At 34.7% G+C, this 19999-nt stretch overlaps 1 protein-coding gene and 1 pseudogene across 1 annotated transcript; both read left to right on the forward strand.

Annotated features, from left to right (window-relative positions):
* Positions 1-9751, forward strand: part of LOC107849304 — a 30730-nt pseudogene extending 20979 nt beyond the window's left edge.
* Positions 9752-16562: 6811 nt separating this feature from the next.
* LOC107849305 lies at positions 16563-19527 on the forward strand. Its single transcript, XM_047403431.1, has 3 exons — positions 16563-16683; positions 17366-17486; positions 19113-19527. Exons 1-3 carry the CDS (start codon positions 16563-16565, stop codon positions 19525-19527), a joined length of 657 nt encoding a protein of 218 aa, XP_047259387.1.
* The last annotated feature ends 472 nt before the right edge of the window (positions 19528-19999 follow it).

Genomic DNA, 19999 nt, shown 5'->3' on the forward strand with positions numbered 1-19999 from the left:
TCAATACCGTGCCACGGGTAAATACAAGCTATGAGTTAACCCTCTTTGACAAGATGCTCTTTCATCAACCGTCGCTGGCAGGAAAACTCAAATAAGATGTATCAACCCTCATAATATCTGGCAGGAAAATATCTCAACCTACACTGGCTATATAGTTCTGTAACGCAGGGATTGCTACTAAGGGTCAAACCCTTTGCTAGCAGTAATGCCCCCATCCCTGGGCTAGCTCGATTTTGAATCCTACTCCCGACTGAATAGACATTGAACTGATTTTCCTAGCTCATATGGCTTAAGTTCTGTTAACTGACAAAATACTACTGAATTCTGTTAATTGACTGAGTTTACTAAGGTCTGAACTGAATACCAAACTAGACTGGACATAATACTGAGTCTACTGAGTTTTCCTGAGTTTTGTAACTGAATGAGAGTACTACTAATCGTAACGTGACTGAATTTTACTAATTGAGGCTTTACTGAGGTTATTCTATAACCGACACTATCTCTAGGTAAACAGCTAAATTATCAGATATTAAATACCCCTAGAACTCTATAACATGAATAGTAAAGCATCACATGATCTTGCATAGCATAAAAATGCACACTTGTTTATAATGTATCTATAGAGGCATTTTAGCAAACACTTGCAGGGCATAGTATATGCACATAATACTAAACAACATGTGAGCATCATGATTCAATTCTAATTTCATAATTTTAATGGTTTAATCATAGATTAACATGAATCTACACACATAATAATCAATTCCACATGAAACGTGTTATAAATCATGAAATAGGAACGTAATTCAAATAATAATCATGAATACACATAAATTCCAATTATGGAAATCATGAAATCAAACTAATTAAGGTTTAAAAGAGTTTCTTGGACTCCAAGGGTGGAAGGAACCCTTGGAAGAACACTTCACATGTCTTGGTTGCTAAATTCTTGAAGATTAATGCTAGAATCTTGAGCTTTGAATTTGAATTCAATCACGTAGGGTTTTTTTCCTAGAGAGATTTCTGAAATAATGAGTGTATGTTACAATTAAAAGATTAAATTTTGTGTTTTGGGGGGATGAAGGATGTGGGAAAAGACCTAAATACCCCTAAGGATGTGGCTTTTTAATGACTAAAAATTAAACTATCGATATGCAGCCCGACGTGCTGCATCGTTGGCATCGACGCGATGGCTAACGTGCCACGTCAAGTCCGCATTGGTTCACTAAAATTTGCATTGAGCTAAGGGAAATATTATCTATTGATGCGATGGACGACGCGACACGTCGAGATCGCATCGACTCACTATTTTACTCACTTGAACATGGTCTAAATGAGATCCAAAAAATCCAAAACCCATCCGGGAACACCTACTGACATTCTTGATCATGAATCTATCTAAAGATCAATAGTTTAAGGTCATAAGAGTTGTGAAATAGAGTTACCAACTTACAAAGGCCAAAATAATACTAAGTCTGAATACTTAGCTAGAATTTTCTAAGTCTGGGACCCCTTGAAAGCTTAAAAGACTGAGTTGAGCTTAGAATTTTGCGGGGTCTTACAATATCTTCCCCTTGGGAACATTCATCCTCAAATGAGACTGACTAAACTAAGAATACTAATAGTCTGGATTTAGACACTGGACATGCATAACTGAAGCATGATTTCATGACAGAAATTACTGATATACTGAATTATCATATTAAACATGCATGTCTGATGCATAAGTACATAGCTGAACATGATTCATGAATGCATAACTATAATTACTGATAAGCTGAGCTTATATACTGGACATGAATGTTGGATGCATGAGTACATGACTAAACTGATTCATGAATGCATGATTGAGTATGCAACGTTAATTGATACCAAGTTGGTAGCTATATTTGAACATGAGACTGAGTAAATTCAAAGGAAATCTATTACCTTGGGCTGAATCTAAGCTTGCGGAGAAGAGGTGAGGATACTTGATCTTCATGTCTGCTCTTTCTTCCCAAGTAGCTCCCTCAATAGATTGATTTTCCTAAAGTACTTTGACTAGAGGGACTTCTTTGTTCCTCAGTTTGCGAATCTAAAAATCAAGGATTTCGATGGGAGTCTCTTCATAAGAGAGGTTTTTCGGAATAGCTATTCCCCCTAGTTTTAAAGGTACAGATACCCGAAGAACATTTACTGGTCACCAGTATGAAGGTTTCAAAACTAGGGGAATATCTTCCTTTCAAGATGATAAAAGACTAGAGCATGGTGATTCTTTCCCAGAAGCACTCTTGAAAGCTATTGAAGAGTCTCAAGTTTCCTTCATTGTTTTCTCAAAAAATCATGCTATATCGAGGTGGTGCTTGAATTAACTAGTGAAGATCATGGAATGCAAGGATAAAAATGGACAATAAGTCATACCTAATTTCTATGATGTGGATCCATCACATGTTTGAAACCAAAGGGAGAGCTTTACAGAAGCATTTGACAAACACAATCGAGGTATAAGATATTGGAAAAATTACTACAATATTGATATGGACATGAAATTAATAATAGTATTAAAATAGTCACAAATACTATGTCGTGAAAAGCCACTGCCTTGAAAGAGATTTTGGCCCTACATCGGTGCAAATCTTTCTAGTCGGTCGCTCTCCAACCACAGCTACTTCCAAACATATGCACTCGCGGTTGGAAGTTTGGAGGTTGCCTAAACCAATTGCATAAAATAATTCAAGAAGAGGAAAGGAGAAAGACTCTTTTTCTTTTCCTTCCTATTTGTTGTATATTTTCTCTTCTCTGTAGGTGCTATTTTAATATTGAAATTGACAAAGACGAGTGAACTTTGAAGAAATTAATGGTAAGAATTAATGGCATTAAAAAGCCATTACTACAGGTTATAGAATTTACATTTTGAAGAATGTATGTTCATCTTCTATGTAACATAGAAGTATGTGTTCCACTACTATGAAACTTATGTAATTTTCTTTTTTATTCTTTGTATTATATTAATGACTTATGAATAGTATTGATGTTACAATCCCCCACTAATGTAAAAATAAAAAATAAGAATAAATTTTGGGTAAAAGAAAGGAATATGTACTTAAGTTTCAATATCTTTCGATTTGAATTGACACGTAGTGATATTAGGCAACAACAAATATCTAAAAAGTGAAGTACTTTTGAACTAGATGGACATAAATTAAGATCCTCACAACACATACCATATCCTTGATTTTAAGCAACCTCTGTGATACTACAAAGTATTTTTATGGTTATGCACACAAACTTTGGGTCTCATGAGTGCTCTGAAAAGATAACCTAAGTCTTTCATAAAAAGGTGATCAACCTTTTACACTCACGTAGGTGATCCATCAAGTCTATCTCATAGACCACCTTAAGGTTATGGATCATTAAGAGAAAAAATAAGCTTAAACTTATAATACACTACCTCACGCCATAGGGATAGGATATGTAGTGTTTATTGAAGGACTATATGGCTTCTTTGACCACAAATGGGTATCCACCATATTACCTCAATCCATTGGCTCTAGACCCATCCCCCTCGATGATTCAAGGACTATTTTTCTTGTCAAACCCTTGGTTATAGGATCTGCCAAATTTCTTTTACACCTTACATATTCCAAGGAAATAACACCATGTTTTAATAATTGTTTAACTGCACCATGTTTGATACAAATATGTCTCTTTTTATCATTGTATACACTATTTTTAGCAATCCCAATTACTGCCTATAAGTCACAATGTAAAGATATTGGTGACACTTATCTTCCCCATAAAGGTAGATCTACCAAAAGGTTTCTCAGCTACTCAGCTTCTTTCCCTACCAACTCGAGAGTAATGAATTTATATTTTATGGTAGAACGTGCTATCTAAGTCTGCTTTGAAGGCTTCCATGAAATAGCACTTGCACCCAAACTAAACACATAGCCATTGGTAGAGTTAACTTTATCATTGTCAATCACCCAGTTTGTATCACAAAAACCTTCTAAAATGGCAAAAAATTTATTAAAATGGAAACAACAATCCATACTACCTCTCAGATACCTTAACAAACGATGAAAAGTATTCCAGTGTTTACTACTGGGATTATATGTATATCTACTCAATCTACTATCAGCATAAGCTATATCAGGCCAAGTATAGTTCATGAGAAACATTACAGTCCCAATTATTTTAGCATATTCAGTTTGAGAAACACTAGAATCTCTATTCTTTTTCAAGTGTATGCTAGGATCATAAGGAGCTCTCACTGAAACTACATCAAAACAATCAAATCTTTTGAACATCTTTTTAATATAATGATACTGACACAAAGATAATTCCATTAACAGTTCTTTTGATTTTTATCCCTAAAATCACATCAGCTTCTCCAAGGTCTTTCATTTTAAATTTAGAAAATAAAAATTTCTTAGTCTAATTTACAACATTCAAATTAGGGCCAAAGATTAACATGTCATCCATATATAAACATATAATCACACAATTTGATCCTCTCATTTTAGAATAAACATAGGTATCAGATGAATTTACAACAAAGTCATTATTCATTAATATGAAATTAATTTTTTATACCACTGCTTAGGTGCCTGCTTAAGTCTACATAAGGACTTTTTCAATTTGCATACTTTATTCTCTTCTTCTAATCACCACTTAAAAATGCATTTTTGACATCCATTGGTGTACAACTAAATTATGAATAGCGGCTAGAGCAATAAGAGTCCTAATGATTGCTATTTTAGTCGTGGGAGAATAAGTATCAAAATAATCAGCACCTTTCTTTTGGTCAAATCCCTTAATCACAAGTCTAGCCTTATATTTATCAATTGTACCATCAGTCCTCAATTTATTCTTAAATATCCACTTGCTATTTATAGGTTTACAACCTTAAGGAAAATCATACAAGTCCCATGTGTGATTAGAGACTATAAAGTCTAATTCACTTTTAATAGCCTCTTTCCAAAATATTGCATCTATTGAATTCATTTCTTCATCATAAGTTTTGAGGTCATATTATATTAAGTAGATAGACACTAATTCATCATTTCAAATATCAATATCAAAACCCTCAATAAAGAAGGTAGTGATAAAATCAAGACCAAAACTAATCTCAATTCTACATCTTTTACTCCTTATAAGTTTATTTTCATGCTCATTAGCAATATCATCAGAATCAGGCATAATATGAGAGTTAACAGACATAGATACAGAAGTATTATTTTGCACATCACTAGGCACATCATTTTTCAAAGGAAAAACATGCTCAAAAAATTTCGTATCTCTAGATTTACAAATAGAATAATCATTTAATGACCTAAATCTATATGCAGCACTATTTTGAGCATAACCAATAAAAACAGTACCAAAGGTCTTAGAACCTACATTTACTCATTTAAAATCAGGTAGACCAACGTTAGCCAAACACCCCACACTTTTAAAAATTTCAAGTTAGGAGCAAATCCTTTCCACAATTCATATGAGTAGAATTAGAAATATTTTCATTATTGGAAATCTCTTGATCAATGTTCAGTACAACTAAACCCTCACAAAGGTATCGCTTCCCAATAAAGTTTCCTCCACAAGAAATATTTATTTTATTAGCTTCAAAAATAAGTTTAAGGCTTACTTTGTTGAGAAGTGCTCAAGAAACTAAGTTTCTATGGATCGAGGGAACATATAGAACATTGTTCAAGGATAATATTTTTCCAGAAGTTAATTTAAATAAAAAATTTCATTTACCCAAAACTCCAGCAATAGTGGAGTTACCTATGTAGACACACACGTCATTGATGGATTCTTCAATGTCATGGAATAATTCTTTGTTGGTGCAATAATGCCTTAAAGTCCCTGTGTCCAACACCCACTCAGTCTTGTTCGACACTTGGTTCGTCTCGACCACTACTGCTGCAATCACTTCATCAACCTCATTAATATGAACTTGAACATCATTTTATCCTTCCTATTTTGTTGCAAACTATCCCATATTTCTTTAGCAGATTTGTAAGTAACAAATAAATCAAATAAAGTATTAGTCATATGACTCAATAAATGCCCTCTAGCATTTATGTTATTATTTTTAACCTTCTTTTTAGAAAATTGATCAAAACTCATAAAGTGTTAGAACCAGTAATAATATCAGAACCATCATTAAATAATATATAATCAACTTCTAATTTTTCTAAGAAAATCAAAAGTTTTTGTGACTAACTCTTAAAATTAGTTCCATCTAATGGCTCAAGTTTTGACAAATCAGAAAAAGTTTTGTTCAAAAAAATAATTATTTATCAATATTGTAAGGAAGGAAATCACATTCAAATTGTTAGAAAAATTACTACAATATTTATATGAACATGAAATTAATAATAGTATTAAAATAGTCACAAATACTGTGTCATGGCAAGCCACTGCCTTGAAAGCGATTTTGGCCCGACTCTGGTGCAAATAGTTCTAGACAGTAACTCCCCAAGGTTCCATAGATAATTTCAAACACTTAAACTCATGTATGGAAGTTTGGAGGTTTCCTAAACTAATTTTCCAAAATAATTCAAGAAGAGGAAAGGAGGAAGACTCTTTTTCTTTTCCTTTCTATTTATTGTATATTTTCTTTCTTGGTAGGTGCTCTTTATATAGTGTATTGAAATTGACAAAGATGGGTGAACTTTGAAGAAATTAATGGTGATATTTATGGCAATAAAAAACCATTACTACAGGTTATAGAATTTACATTTTGAAGAATGTATGTTCATCTTCTCTGTGACATAGGAGTATATGTTCCACTCCTATGAAACCTATGCAATTTTATTTTTTATTCTTTTCATTACATTAATGACTTATGGATAGTATTGATGTTACATAAGGATGATATTGAGGTAATGAAAAAGGTACAAAAATGGAGGACTGTCCTAACTGTTGCCACAAATCTAAAAGGATATGATATCCGTGATGGGCAAGTTAGAACCACATAAGGAAAAAGGCTTAAATATTTCATCGAACTTTGAGGCTCATCTATGCCATCCATTTAAAGTTTGACTCAATCATTTCATTTCCAATACAAAAAAGGCTCATTTTTAACAGTCTAATTTAGTAGTTTTTGGGAAAACCATTTTGTACACGTGATCAACAATGATTCGTCCATGTCATTGATTAAATGAGCCAAAAAATATTAAGAAAAAAGTCTCAATTATGAAATTGAACTATCAAAATGAATCATTTATACCATCAGTAAAAGTTTAGCTCATTTGTGTCATCGTCGTTATAATACTAGCCCATCAATGCAATTACTTTTAACAGTTGATTTTCAAAAACAGCTTTGCCACATGGCCTTTTATTAGAGGTACATGTCATTAATTAAAATAAATCAATATTAATTTTAAAATATCTTATGCTCATTAATAAAAATTGATTAATTTAACATAACCCGACCCACACCCATTAAAATATTTTTTCTACAACAACTATTTTTCTGATGAGAAAATGGTGATTAGTGTATATCCTTTGACCATTTCTTGTTGATTCTAAATAATTATAAATGTTATGCTTAACAGAACCTCAAAGGTTTTATCGTACAATAACTTTTTTTTATTCTACAGTAACTGATTAGTTGTAATTCAGTGACCTTAATATAAACTCTGAAGTTGGAAGAACAGAAGTCAATGAACGATTAGGGGGAGAAAGAAAAAGGAGGCGTGCCAATAGAACTTCTCCCTTATCCCATCATGAATTAGGGGAGCATACATTGTTGAAAATCATTTCCAAAAAATGGCTAAAAAGAAGTCTGCTATTCCAACTATTTCGCCATTTTTAGGTATAACTTATTTCATCGCTATGGTATAAAAGGTAGGACAAACAATTCCAATACTAATTAATTTCAGATATTTTAAAATTAATATAGATTTATTTTAATTAATGATGTAGACATAAATAAAAGGACACGCGATAAAACTATTTTTGAAAATCCAACATTAAAAAGTAATCGCATGGATGAGCTGATTTTGTGATGGTGATGACACGAATGAGTCAAACTTTTAACTGATGGCATAAATGATCCATTTCTGATAGTTCAATGGCATATTTGAGTTTTTTCTCTTATTTTAATTAATGACATGGACCTCTAATAAAAGTTCACGTGGCAAAGCTATTTTTTAAAACCAACTATTAAAAAATAATGGTATGGATGAGCTAGTTTTGTAATGGCGATGGCATGAATGAGCCAAACTTTTAACTGATGGCATAAATAAGTCATTTCTGATAGTTCAATGGCATATTTGAGCCTTTTTCCAATACATAATTGCTTTTAGTAAAAAAATAAATGGAATAATTTCCTTCAAATTTGGATGCTTTTATGAAGTCTAGACATATAGAACAAACTATGTCTACCTCCAAAATGAGTTTAGAAAAATCAACTCTCAATAAATTTGTCATAGTTACCAAATCAAAAAGTGAAAACCAAATCAATGTATCTTTGAGCTAATAAAACTGCATGCACAGTCTAATTTCATTGACTATCATTTAGACGTACCAAATATTTTTATATTTTTTTTGAAAAAAATGCAAAAAGAATGATGGTAGATTGTATATGTTTCTATTAGTAAGAAGGCAGAGTCCTGGCAAGTTAGTTAGAAAGAATACATATTAATCCTCTAAACTATTCAAGTTTTGCAACTTTTGTACTTCAACTATAGACTGCTGCTATTACCGTAAACTACGATGTTTCCTATATGATTAATACACTCCTGAACATTAAAATTTTTGAAATACTTACTAATACTTGACTTTTTCACATTTTCCACAATTGATCTTCTTATTTATGTAGCATTGAATCAGAGAATATTCTATTGTCGACCACATCTCTTCCAAAATATGCAAGAGTGCTTATTATTTATCTTCTTTGCAAGATATTGTGGGAATAAATGCTCATTTAGAGAAAATAAAATCCATGCTTCAGATAGAAATCAATGATGTTTGGATTGTAGGGATCTGGGGAAAAGGTAGAGTTGATAAAACAATAATAGCAAAAGCCATTGTTGATACTCTATCTTATCAATTTAAAGATGCTTGTTTTCTTATGGATGTTAAAGAAAATGCAAAGAAGAGTCAATTGCATTCTTTGCAAAATATCCTTCTCTCTGAACTGTTAAGGAAAAAAGATGATTACGTCAAAAATAAGTATGATTGGAAGTGCATGATTCTGAGCAGGCTTTGTTCTATGAAGGTTCTAACTGTTCTTGATGAGATAGATCATAGTGATCATTTGGAGTATTTGGAAGATGATCTTGGCTATTTTGGTGATGGAATAAGATTTGTTGTAACAACTAGAAATACAGATATGATAAAGAATGATGATGAAATATATGAAGTGTCTACACTACCTGATCATGGAGTTATGCAATTGTTGAATCGATATGCTTTTAGAAAAAAAATTCTAGATGAATGTTTTATGAAGTTCTCGCTGGAGGTAGTAAATCATGATAAAGGCCTTCCTTTATCCCTCAAGGTGTGGGGTTCTTTGTTGTGTAATAAAAGCCCAACTTAGTGGGCAAACACCATAATCAAAATAAAGAAAAATTCTAGTTTAGAAATTGTTTAAAACCTAAAAATAAGTTATTATGGGCTAGAGCCTGAGGATCAAAAGATATTTTTAGATATAGCATGTCTCTTATGAGGAGAAAAGAAAAAATAAGTCATTTAAATCATTGAGAGCTGTGGTTTTGAAGCAGAACATAAATTGGATGTAATAACTCAGATTTTCTAATAAGGGGTAAATAGGTAATTTCACCAATATTATTAATATTAATTAAGAGAATTAAAGTAGCAAATAAATATCCAAAATCCACTCTCTTGTTTAGTCTTTTTTCCTCGCACTCCGGTTGTAAGAAGTAAAATATTAGGGTTTGTTCTAGCTAATTCATTTTTTGCTGCAAGAGAACAAGCATCATAGAGGTTTTGTGGAGTTCAAGAATAGTTATAAAGAATTATGTAGGCCACAATTTGATTGGTAGTAACCTTTAGGTATGTATATATCAGTGCCTTGATATTGTAATTACGGATCCTTACCCTTATAATAGTTCAAAAAAAAGAAGGAAAATTTTCTAATTTTTTCTCTCATAATAGGCTAATAATTAGAAGGAGATGATTAGATAACGACAAAATTTTCATAGGGATGAATTGAAATTGAAACTATATGAAAACAGAAGGGTAATATTAAAGGACCATTATGTTATTGAAGCCATTATTTCACATAGTTGCTATATTTAATTATGTTGGAAAAATAAAATATAAAGCTTCGGTTAATTGAAAATCTAATTGTTGAAATTGTTATATTTTGAATGGTTACACAAATGAACAACTAGACTGAATACTTGAATCTAATTGGTGACTTGTTCTAAAAATTTAGACGTTATCCTCCTAAAAGGTTTTGATTATTGTAAACCAATTTTGGTGTAGTTTGAGGTGATTTAAATTTACGGGAGCATATTTGTGATATATTGAAAGGAGTGCTTCGATTGTGAATTTGGGGTAAGTGAGACTTTAAACTTTGATGCTTACTTTTCTAACCAGCTTTATAAAAAAAAATATTTTTCTGCCTAATTCATGTGTTGGGACAAGCATGTGCTTGATAGAATTAATGGTCTTTGATTAACCACAGACATGTATTTTGTTAATTATATTGAGAATCATTTGATAGTGAGTTGTGAGGTGCACGATTCCGACATTATTTTTTGACGATCAACTCAAAATCAGTCTACAAACATCATAGTCTTGTCCATTGCATCCATTTTTTTCCCATTTATTTGCTATCTTCTCAAACACACTTTTTACCATTGTTAAAAATCTTTCAAATCACTCACATACTCAAGACCTCTTTAGAAAGTACATTACCGTAACTCAGGCGACTCCAACTTTATTTCTCTATTCCATAAACCCAACGATCATTGATTAGAAGCAATATTTGTAATTTCATAATTTTGTTTGGATCTTCTTAGTCATCTATCATTCATTGACTATTTATATACGTGACATCTACCAGTAGCATAATCAATGATCAATTACAACTTAATTCTAGGATGTCTATTATAGAGTATGTTCTGGTTTCTGGTGATTTCATGAGAGAATAGGCGAAGACTCCTAGTCATTAGAAATGGAAATCTTTCACTAAGGTAACATTGCCCATTGCATCTCTCCGCAATGGCTCATACGACGACTTGGTTGCAAGCATAATGGAGAGCGGGGATTTAGATTATATGCCGAGCGACATGGTGATTAGTTATCTAATTCATTCGAGATAAAAGATGTATCTTACGATCATAAATAATGAGAGACATGTGTCCTTGTACATGATGGATGTTGGTCCTGATGGCATTAGGCCTATTTTATGGATAAATATAGGTGAGAGGCCCTTTGAAGAACTATTGAATTCATCACCACCCCACCTCGGCGCCCTATAGTCGAAGATGATTTTAATGATTATGAGAACTATGGCAATCATCCATTGAATATGGAAGATGATTCTATGGATATGAAATATGATTTATCATACTCGAAATATGTGGAAGAAGATTGTGGAACGGTATCACAACTGATTCATTCCTTCGCCGATGGAACTAATTTCTATTTTGATCAAACATTTACCAACAAGAAAGAGCTAAAAATGCTACTAGACGAAGTATAGTTGAGACAGTCTTTTGATTATATTATGGAGAAGAGTTTCACCAAATTGTTAAAGGTAAAATGAGTATCTTGTGGTTGCGGCTGGTTATTACGGGCCAAAAAGTATGAATGCTCGGACAAATTTTGCATATATAAGTATTTTGGGTTACACATGTATGGTGTTGAACACGCCATGGGTAGGCATAAGAAAATCTCATTCGAGATCATTGATTCACTATGCATAAATTATTTTCGTGATGGTAAGGGTCCAAGCATAAGAGAAATTCAAAGGAATGTGTTTAGGGAGATTCATTGCAACACAAGCTATTGGATGTGTTGGAAATAAAGTGTAATTATGAAGAAAATTGTTCATGGGACATCGGAGCACAGATATTCTTGCTTGTCAGCTTTTCCCCATATGGTCGAGTTATTGAATCCTGATTCTTCTTATTCTATCATGGTTAACAAGATGGATGGATCATTCGTGTACTACTTTTTAGCTTTCAAAGATTGCATATGGGGATATTCCCACATAAGAAAGGTAATTGTCATTGATGGCACACATTTAAAGAGACAGAATGTGGGTGTTTTGCCGAGGAACATTGCATAGGATACCAAAAATCATATCTATCCAATTGCTTTTTGTATTGTGGATAAAGAGAACGATGCTTCCTGGACCTTCTTCTTTGGGAAGTTGAAATATATAGTAGAAGATGATCCAGAGCTATCTATCATCTCCAATTGGCATATTAGCATTGTCAATGGCTTCTCCCGTGTTTACAATCGTGTGCATCATGGACTTTTCATGATGCACCTCACTAAAAATCTTTGTGTAAATCAACACTGTGGAGAGCATTTTTATCTATTCTACGCTGCGACAAAGACTTATTCTTTTAATGAGTTTAGCAAGTAATATTCTTGGTTTTGAGAAGTGGAGTAGAGTACACTTCCCGTGCAATACGTACGATATGATGACCACAAACATCACTGAGTTGCTCAACCCAGTGTTGATGGATGAACGGGAGTACCCTGTGTCATACATATTCAATTCAGTTGCTAAACAAATTGGTGAAAAGTTTAGGGATTGGCATGAATTTCTCAGCAGTTCAAACAACAAATTTGTTCCTTATGAAAAAATATACTAAGGGATAATAAGAGAGCGAGTGATTCCTTGTATGTGACTAATGTGAATGGGGATCTTGACCAATTCATTGTGTTCGGCAATAGTGTTACTGCCAAGGTCAATCTCTTGGAGAGGTGTTATTCTTGTAGGAAATATAACTTGGTGAAACTATCGTGTGAACATGCAATGGCCTCTTTGCAAGCAAAGTATGGCGATGGAGAAGGTTATGGTAATTCCATCTACGAGTACTCTTCGCCTATTTATAAAATTGAAACTTATCTCCATGCATACTCTGAAGCTATTAACATTGTCCCTGTAGAGTCCGAATGGATTGTGCTATAGGAATTGCAAGACACGAAGATTGTTCCACCCCCTGATGATCCCAAACTAGAAAGGAAGAGATTCAAATATATTAAGGGCATCGGTGAAACATACAAGTCCAAAACGAGTAATAAGTGTTTAATATGCAAGAAATATGGGCACAAAAGAACCACATGTAGCATGGCCAACAAATGTTAGATAAGCCTTTTTTTCTTTATTTGTAAAGCCACTATTTAGGGGGACCTCCATATTTTTGTAGAAATTAACATTCAGTTATTATCGACTATATACTTCATCTACGGTAGACCACATTAATATATGATATATGTTTTACTTAGTTTATTAAAGAATTATTAATAGATATATGCTTACTCATCAAAAATGTTATGTAGGTCTTTTTACCGCCATTTCACTCTAGTCGATGCATTGAACTGTCATTTCCTGTTGTCAATTAGTTAAAAGCTTCAAATAAGTCTATTCACATCAAAAACCGTTAGTATACACAAGCTAAACCTTTTTTTTCCTACATGCATCGATTGATCATTTGTTGGGAGTATAAAATGCCACCTTCTATGAGTCTATAAGTACAGTGATAATTTCTATGTAACCATTCACTTTTACCTAAACTTAAAAGTTCAAAAACCTCTTCTTCTTCACCAAAAAAACCATACCTCTAAGAAGGATACCCCTACATCCGATCAGAAGGTTTCCCCCATGGCACTATGATCTCCTTGTCCGTAGGAACGATTTTGACCGCCTCTTCCATGCGCTAGGTGAAGACTGATGTGTGAGTAAATGCTAACACATTTTATGCTTTTAGCCATGAATAATTGTGAAGTCTTAAGAAATTTTTGTCGTATTTGATTAGTTTTAATTTAATTTTGAGGTAAAAGATAAGGTGCAGGGGAACCAATAATAATGGAAGCAAAAAGGTTGAATTCTAAAGAAAATAAGAGACAAGTATGGCTGACGACATTCATGATAAGTCTTCAGCCTAGTGATAAGCTATCAAGGCCACCGTCAGACTTAACTAGAGAATGGGAGTTGAACAAGAGTTGTAACGACATTTTGTGACAAGGCGTCAGAGTTGTGATAAGGCATCAGGATCATCATCAGCCTTAGGTAGAAATTATAAAAAGGGAAGAGGAGCTGAAGACATCCATGATACGTCGTCAGACTCCTGATATGTCGTCATCCACATCGTCAACCTTAGGCGGAGCTTGTTAACAATGAAGGAAATCGGATGCCATTCCTGATAAGGCATCAGACCCTTAATAAGGTGTCAGACCCTTAATAAGGCATCATCTAATGGAGTCATCTATCCAAGAAATTTACTTAAGTTGTTATTTTATTTCCCTAATTAGACTCAAGTATAAATAGCAGCTTTTAGGGTTTTCTAATTATGATTGACATATTTTGCAATATACAGTGTGTACGATTTTTCTCTCTCTTGAGTTCCAATACGCTCTAGAACATTGTTGTTGATAGAAGATTATCGTCAATATTTTGGGAGTTTTGTATTAAGATTTAGTTCAAGTTACACTTCTTGATTTTCATCATCATTGTAAGTTAATATGCCCAACTATGAATTCAACCTGTGTACTTGTTTATTGCATCATGAGTGGCTAAACTCCATTAACCTGAATTATGGGATCTAGGGTTAGGTCTTCATAAGGTGCTACGTATTCAAGATTCAATAAGTGGTAGTATTTCTTGATAATTCTGAAGCTTTAATTAACGTCTTTTGGTTGCAAACAATAGACACACCTGCTTTGATTTGCTTGAGAAAGAAATTAAATATAGTAGGAAATGAATTATCAACAGGGACTCGGAAATACTTCATTTCATAATCAGGTGTTGTAACAAGGTTGGTTAACCTGAGGTAAAATCTAGAAAATGAATAGAAATTCCCTAAGTTCGAGAGGATTAGGAAATTAAATGCTTAAGTAGGTCAAGAGACATTTGAGCATAACATCGATAAAGATAGCTTGTTATCTTAACCACCATGAGAATCTTGACTCACCTTTAGCATCTGTCATGTACCGTAAGCCCTAGTGAACATAATTCTGGTTATTTCATAAACTCTTTGTTACAAACATCAAAATTAAAGTAAAAAAAAAAATTATTCGTGAAGCTTAAACCCCCCATTTCAGGAAACATTAAACTATCAGTGAATTAAATTGCAAATAACTTGGGTTCACACCGTATTCCTTGTGGGATTTGACCCCAACCTCATTGGGTTTTATAATTACAACGATCGCTTACACCCATTCAATAGCGTAATTTGAGCATTATCAAAAATGGCGTCATTGCTGGGGAATACAATTGTAAACTGAAAGTTTGTGTGTGCTAATTGACTGTTAGTTAAGTTTCCTAGATTTACGTTTTTTTGTTGTTTTTGTTTAATCGCAGGATCCTTGTTATTTATACCAAAAACAAGAAGTTATGAAACACTGTTATTACCAATTAATCCAGAACCACAGCTGATTGGGAGAATGGTAGAATAGCAAGAGGCTGACAGACCGGCAGCCTTAGCCAGGGCTTAGGTTAACGTACAGAACGAGGGTCAACAAATACATCATCCGAACCCTAATGATAAAGACTTGGGTGATGAGGAATTTATGAATCCTCAAAACCCAAGGTGAGCAGAGCAAATTGCTACACCTGTGCAGCAAAATTTCAATAGAAACCGTCCAGTCAGAGGAAGGTATGGTCAACAGCCTATCTAATAAGAGGTTGATGATGATGATGAAGGAATAGGCAGAGCAGGTACAATGGGTGCTATCATTCCTCCACTGTTGGCACCTGGTGCAAAATTCAGCATAACAAGTACCATGATTTAACTCTTAAATCTGAAGGGATTGTTCAGTGGCCTGCCTGGTGATGATCCGAACATGCACTTGGTGAACTTTATCACCATCTGCAAACCTTTTGATAATCCAGGAGTGAGCTAGAATGCAATCCAGTTGAGATTGTTTCCATTGTCTCTGTCTAGAGAGGCAATAATGTGGTTAAATGAGCTTACGCCTGATCCCATCACCCACTGGAGGAAGTTGAAAGAAGTGTTCCTACAATGATTTTTTCCACCCTTCAAAAGGGTATAGTAGAGAGATAAGATCATCAACTTTAGATAGCTCCCTACCAAAGCTTTGCATGAGACATGGGAGAGGTTTAAGAAGAAGCTGACATAGCGTCCGAACCACAATATGATGGACCTATACTTGATGGAGACTTTGTATAAGGATTTCAACTCTGTAACAAAGCCGATTGTAGATAATGCTGCTAGTGGTTCGTTTGTTGTTCTGTCTTTTCAAGATACCTCAGATATGCTAAATAGGATGACCAAACAGAGTTGGGCTTGGCATACCAGGGATTCTGTGGTAGCTACCCAAATGTCTTTGTTTGTATGACTACGGAGTAGCACAGAAGAGATGAGGAGCGAGACCACGACATAGCCCACCTAAAGACAAAGATGGACTTGTTGGCCAAGCACTTTCTGTCAGGCAAGGCTGAAAAGTTCAAAGCTGTGGAATCTCAGTGCACTGTGGCTACTAATGCAGATGAGGAGGCAAACTATATGAGTAATCAGGGGGGTTTTTGAGGTAGTAGCCAAGGGAATCAAGGTCGGAACTTTTATGACAATCCTGATCATAAAGACAGGGAGCAAGGAAACTAGAGAAGCAATAATGATATGAGTGGTTTATATGTTTCTCCTGGAAGTCGGGATGTTGCACCAACTAGCTCTAGCAAGATGCCATGAAGGACATGATGGAAAAATATTGAAGGGAGTTGAGGCTACCAGCTCAGGGGTAACTACTATGAAGAGTGAATTCTCTACCCTGAGTCAGTTGGTTAGTTCACACTCCACTTCTATCAAGCAATTGGAACAGCAGATGAGTCAACTTTTAGCAACACTGAACCAGAGAAAAAGTGGTACTTTACCTAGTGATACGGTTCAGAATCCATAAAATAATAGATCATGTATAGCGATTACCACTAGGAGTGGCAATATGTTACTTCGCCCATCTATGGGAAAATCTGTAGATGGTAAAGTAGTTGTTGAGGAATCTGAAGAAATTAGTCCAGTGGAGTCTGAGAAGCTGGATCATTCTGTTGATGCTTCAGATAAGGAAAAAGAGAAGGAAAAGGAAGTGGTATTGAAAACTATTCCAAGACCACCACCTCCCTTTCCTCAATGATTGAAGAAAAAAGTTGATGCAAAATTCAGTAAATTCATGGCAATGCTCAAGCAACTGACAATAAATGTGCCTCTAGTTGAAGCACTTGAGCAAATGTCAGGGTACGCAAAGTTCATGAAAGACTTTGTAACCAAGAAATGGAAGGTTATCCATGAGCCGAAGGACAATCTTCTCTATTGTGGTGCTATCTCTTCAAGGTATTTAGTGCAGAAAAAAGCAGATCCAGGAGCATTTACCATCCTGTGTACTATTGGTTCCCTGAAATTCACAAAATCACTATGCGATCTGGGAGCCAGTATAAATCTAATGCCACTGGCTGTGTACAAGAAATTGGGATTGGGGGATCCTACCCCAACAAATATGTGATTGGTAATGGCAGATAGGTCTGTAAAGGGACCTGTGGGCATACTATACGATGTTTTGGTAAAGGTAGCCAATTTTATTTTGCTTGCTAATTTTGTGGTCTTAGATTGTGAGGTGGATTTTAAATTGCCCATCATATTGGGTAGGCCATTACTTGCAACTGGGAGAGTGCTAGTAGACATGAAGTTGAACGAGCTAAAGTTTAGGTTTAATGACAAAGAAGCACGTTTCAAAATACACTCATCCATGATTTAGCAAAAAGAGATGAGTGTTTTCTGAATCGTTGATGTCTTCTATGATGATGGTAAAGGGGTATCAACAGGTTATTTTGGCAAAGTTTGAGTAGTCAAGATAACCAAGTTGTGCCGTGATAGTAAATCAGGCGCTACTGGGAGGAAACCCAAAGTTTTTATCTTTAAGTAAGTTTTTTTACTTTTATAATTAGGATTTAGTATAGAGAATGTAAAAAATGAGAAGGTCAGCTGAAAGGTGATGACGGCATCTCTGATAAGCCATCACAACTATGATAAGCTATCAAAAATGTCGTCAAATAGGCCAAAATCGAGTCAGTTTCTATTAAGGATGACGACATCAGTGATAATCTATCACACTTGTGATAAGCCGTCACAAGATTTCGTTAAGAATACCTTGAACGCATTGCTAAACCATTCTGGGCCCAGTTCAAAAAATCCGACTCAGCCCACAATCGAACCTCCTCATGTTCCTGCCTATATTATTTTCTTTCCTACTTTAGTTTTTTTCTTTCTTTACTTAGTTTATTTACTTATTCATTCCAACTAATTTCCCCAAGTTAATCAAGAAGAACAAACTCCCTTGTGTGTGGGTTTGAAATTCAAAATTAAGAATTTCTTCCTACTTCCTTTTGTGCATGTAATCATATTAAGGGCTCCTATCAGGTATGCTCTAAATTTAAATCTTCTTTTCTTGTGGTAAGTGATAGATGGATGAAAACCCAAGTTTCCAAGAGGCTTGAACCAAATTCAACTTGAAAAGAGGCTAAAAATCGTACCTAGGGTTTGCTGTGCAGGCCCAAGGTGTAAAAGTCAGCTCACAAATTGGAACTCAAGTGGATTTTGAGGAATGATGAGTTAAAGTCAAAACTGGGGTTCTGATAACCTTGATGGCTTATTAGGAATGTCATCAAAGCCTACTAAGAGTGAAGTGGATTCTGTTTAGAGCTGACGACATTCTTGATAGGCTATCACAATTGTGACGGCTGATCAAAAATATCGCTAGAAGTTAATAAAGTTTTGCAGGTTTTGTCTGAGGTTAATGACAATTGTGATAAGCTATCACAGTCATGACGGCTTATTAAGAAATGTCATCACACCTAGAACCTGAAGCATGAATGATCCTTCTCAAAGGATGTGAAGCTTAAACGATTAATTTGTTTGTGTTTATACTCTTAAGGATTGACTAATGTTTTTCTATTGCTACAGGAACCGTATAATGGCACCCAAAGGAAAAAGTCCTTATCTTACCAAGAAGGAACAACAAAAAAGTGTACGCCAAAAACTCATCGATAATGAGTCTGATTATGAAGAGGAAGAACCTCTGCTCAGGAAGCGAAAGAAGCAACAAAGCCCTACAAAACCTCTACCACCCCCACTAGTTAAGGTAGAGGATAGTGAGGATACTGAAATAACAATAGCTTCTGAACAGGAGACATCTGAACATTCTGAACATAAGCAGCATGATTCTGAACATGCTGAATCTAAAAAAGAGAAACAGGAAGGGTCCGAGGAGTCTGAGTCTGAGGGAACAGCATCCGGATCCCCGTCCACTGAACAACAAGATGATGAAGAGTATCCATCTCATGGAACACTTATAAAATGTAAGAACCCTGAAGTTTGAGACAATGCTAGATAGCAAATTCCCAAAGCAGAGAGCATTTTCACTGCTGGGCTTCGCAGAACTGATAGAAGAAGAGCTAAAAGGCTGATTTAGGAAGAAAAATGGATTATCACCCAAGGGTTGAGCAGGTACCCTAAAATGGAACAGAAGTTACAAGAGTATAGCTTGGGATGGACCACAAAAGGGGGAGGCTCATTTTGCCCTGCACTGGTCTGGGAGTTTTACGCAAACTACCAAGCTCAGTTAGAAAACATATGTAGACCAGGAGAAAGAGTTACAAACCAGTCCCTGGTGGATAGATTTTAGGTAAGGGGCGTAAGGGTTGTTCTCTCAATCAGAACCATCAATAGGTTCTTGCATGGCCCCAATTTCACTCCTCAGGCCACTGGACTATGAGTCTATGCTCGGATTAAGAATCAAGAAATACAATGTCCGTGGTGGCCAACATCATAGCCGAAGGAGAACCAGCATG

The sequence above is a fragment of the Capsicum annuum genome, unplaced genomic scaffold (genome assembly GCF_002878395.1).
Source record: "Capsicum annuum cultivar UCD-10X-F1 unplaced genomic scaffold, UCD10Xv1.1 ctg4140, whole genome shotgun sequence".
Classification (NCBI taxonomy): Eukaryota; Viridiplantae; Streptophyta; class Magnoliopsida; order Solanales; family Solanaceae; genus Capsicum; species Capsicum annuum.

Excerpts from the sequence above, each read along its gene's own strand:
- LOC107849305 (XM_047403431.1), top strand. The coding sequence starts at position 16,563 with ATGGACTTGTTGGCCAAGCACTTTCTGTCAGGCAAGGCTGAAAAGTTC. Across the intron at positions 16,684-17,365 it reads CTATATGAGTAATCAGGGGG|TTGAAGCACTTGAGCAAATG; the intron begins GTTTTTGAGGTA and ends ATGTGCCTCTAG. Across the intron at positions 17,487-19,112 it reads TGTGGTGCTATCTCTTCAAG|GAACCGTATAATGGCACCCA; the intron begins GTATTTAGTGCA and ends CTATTGCTACAG.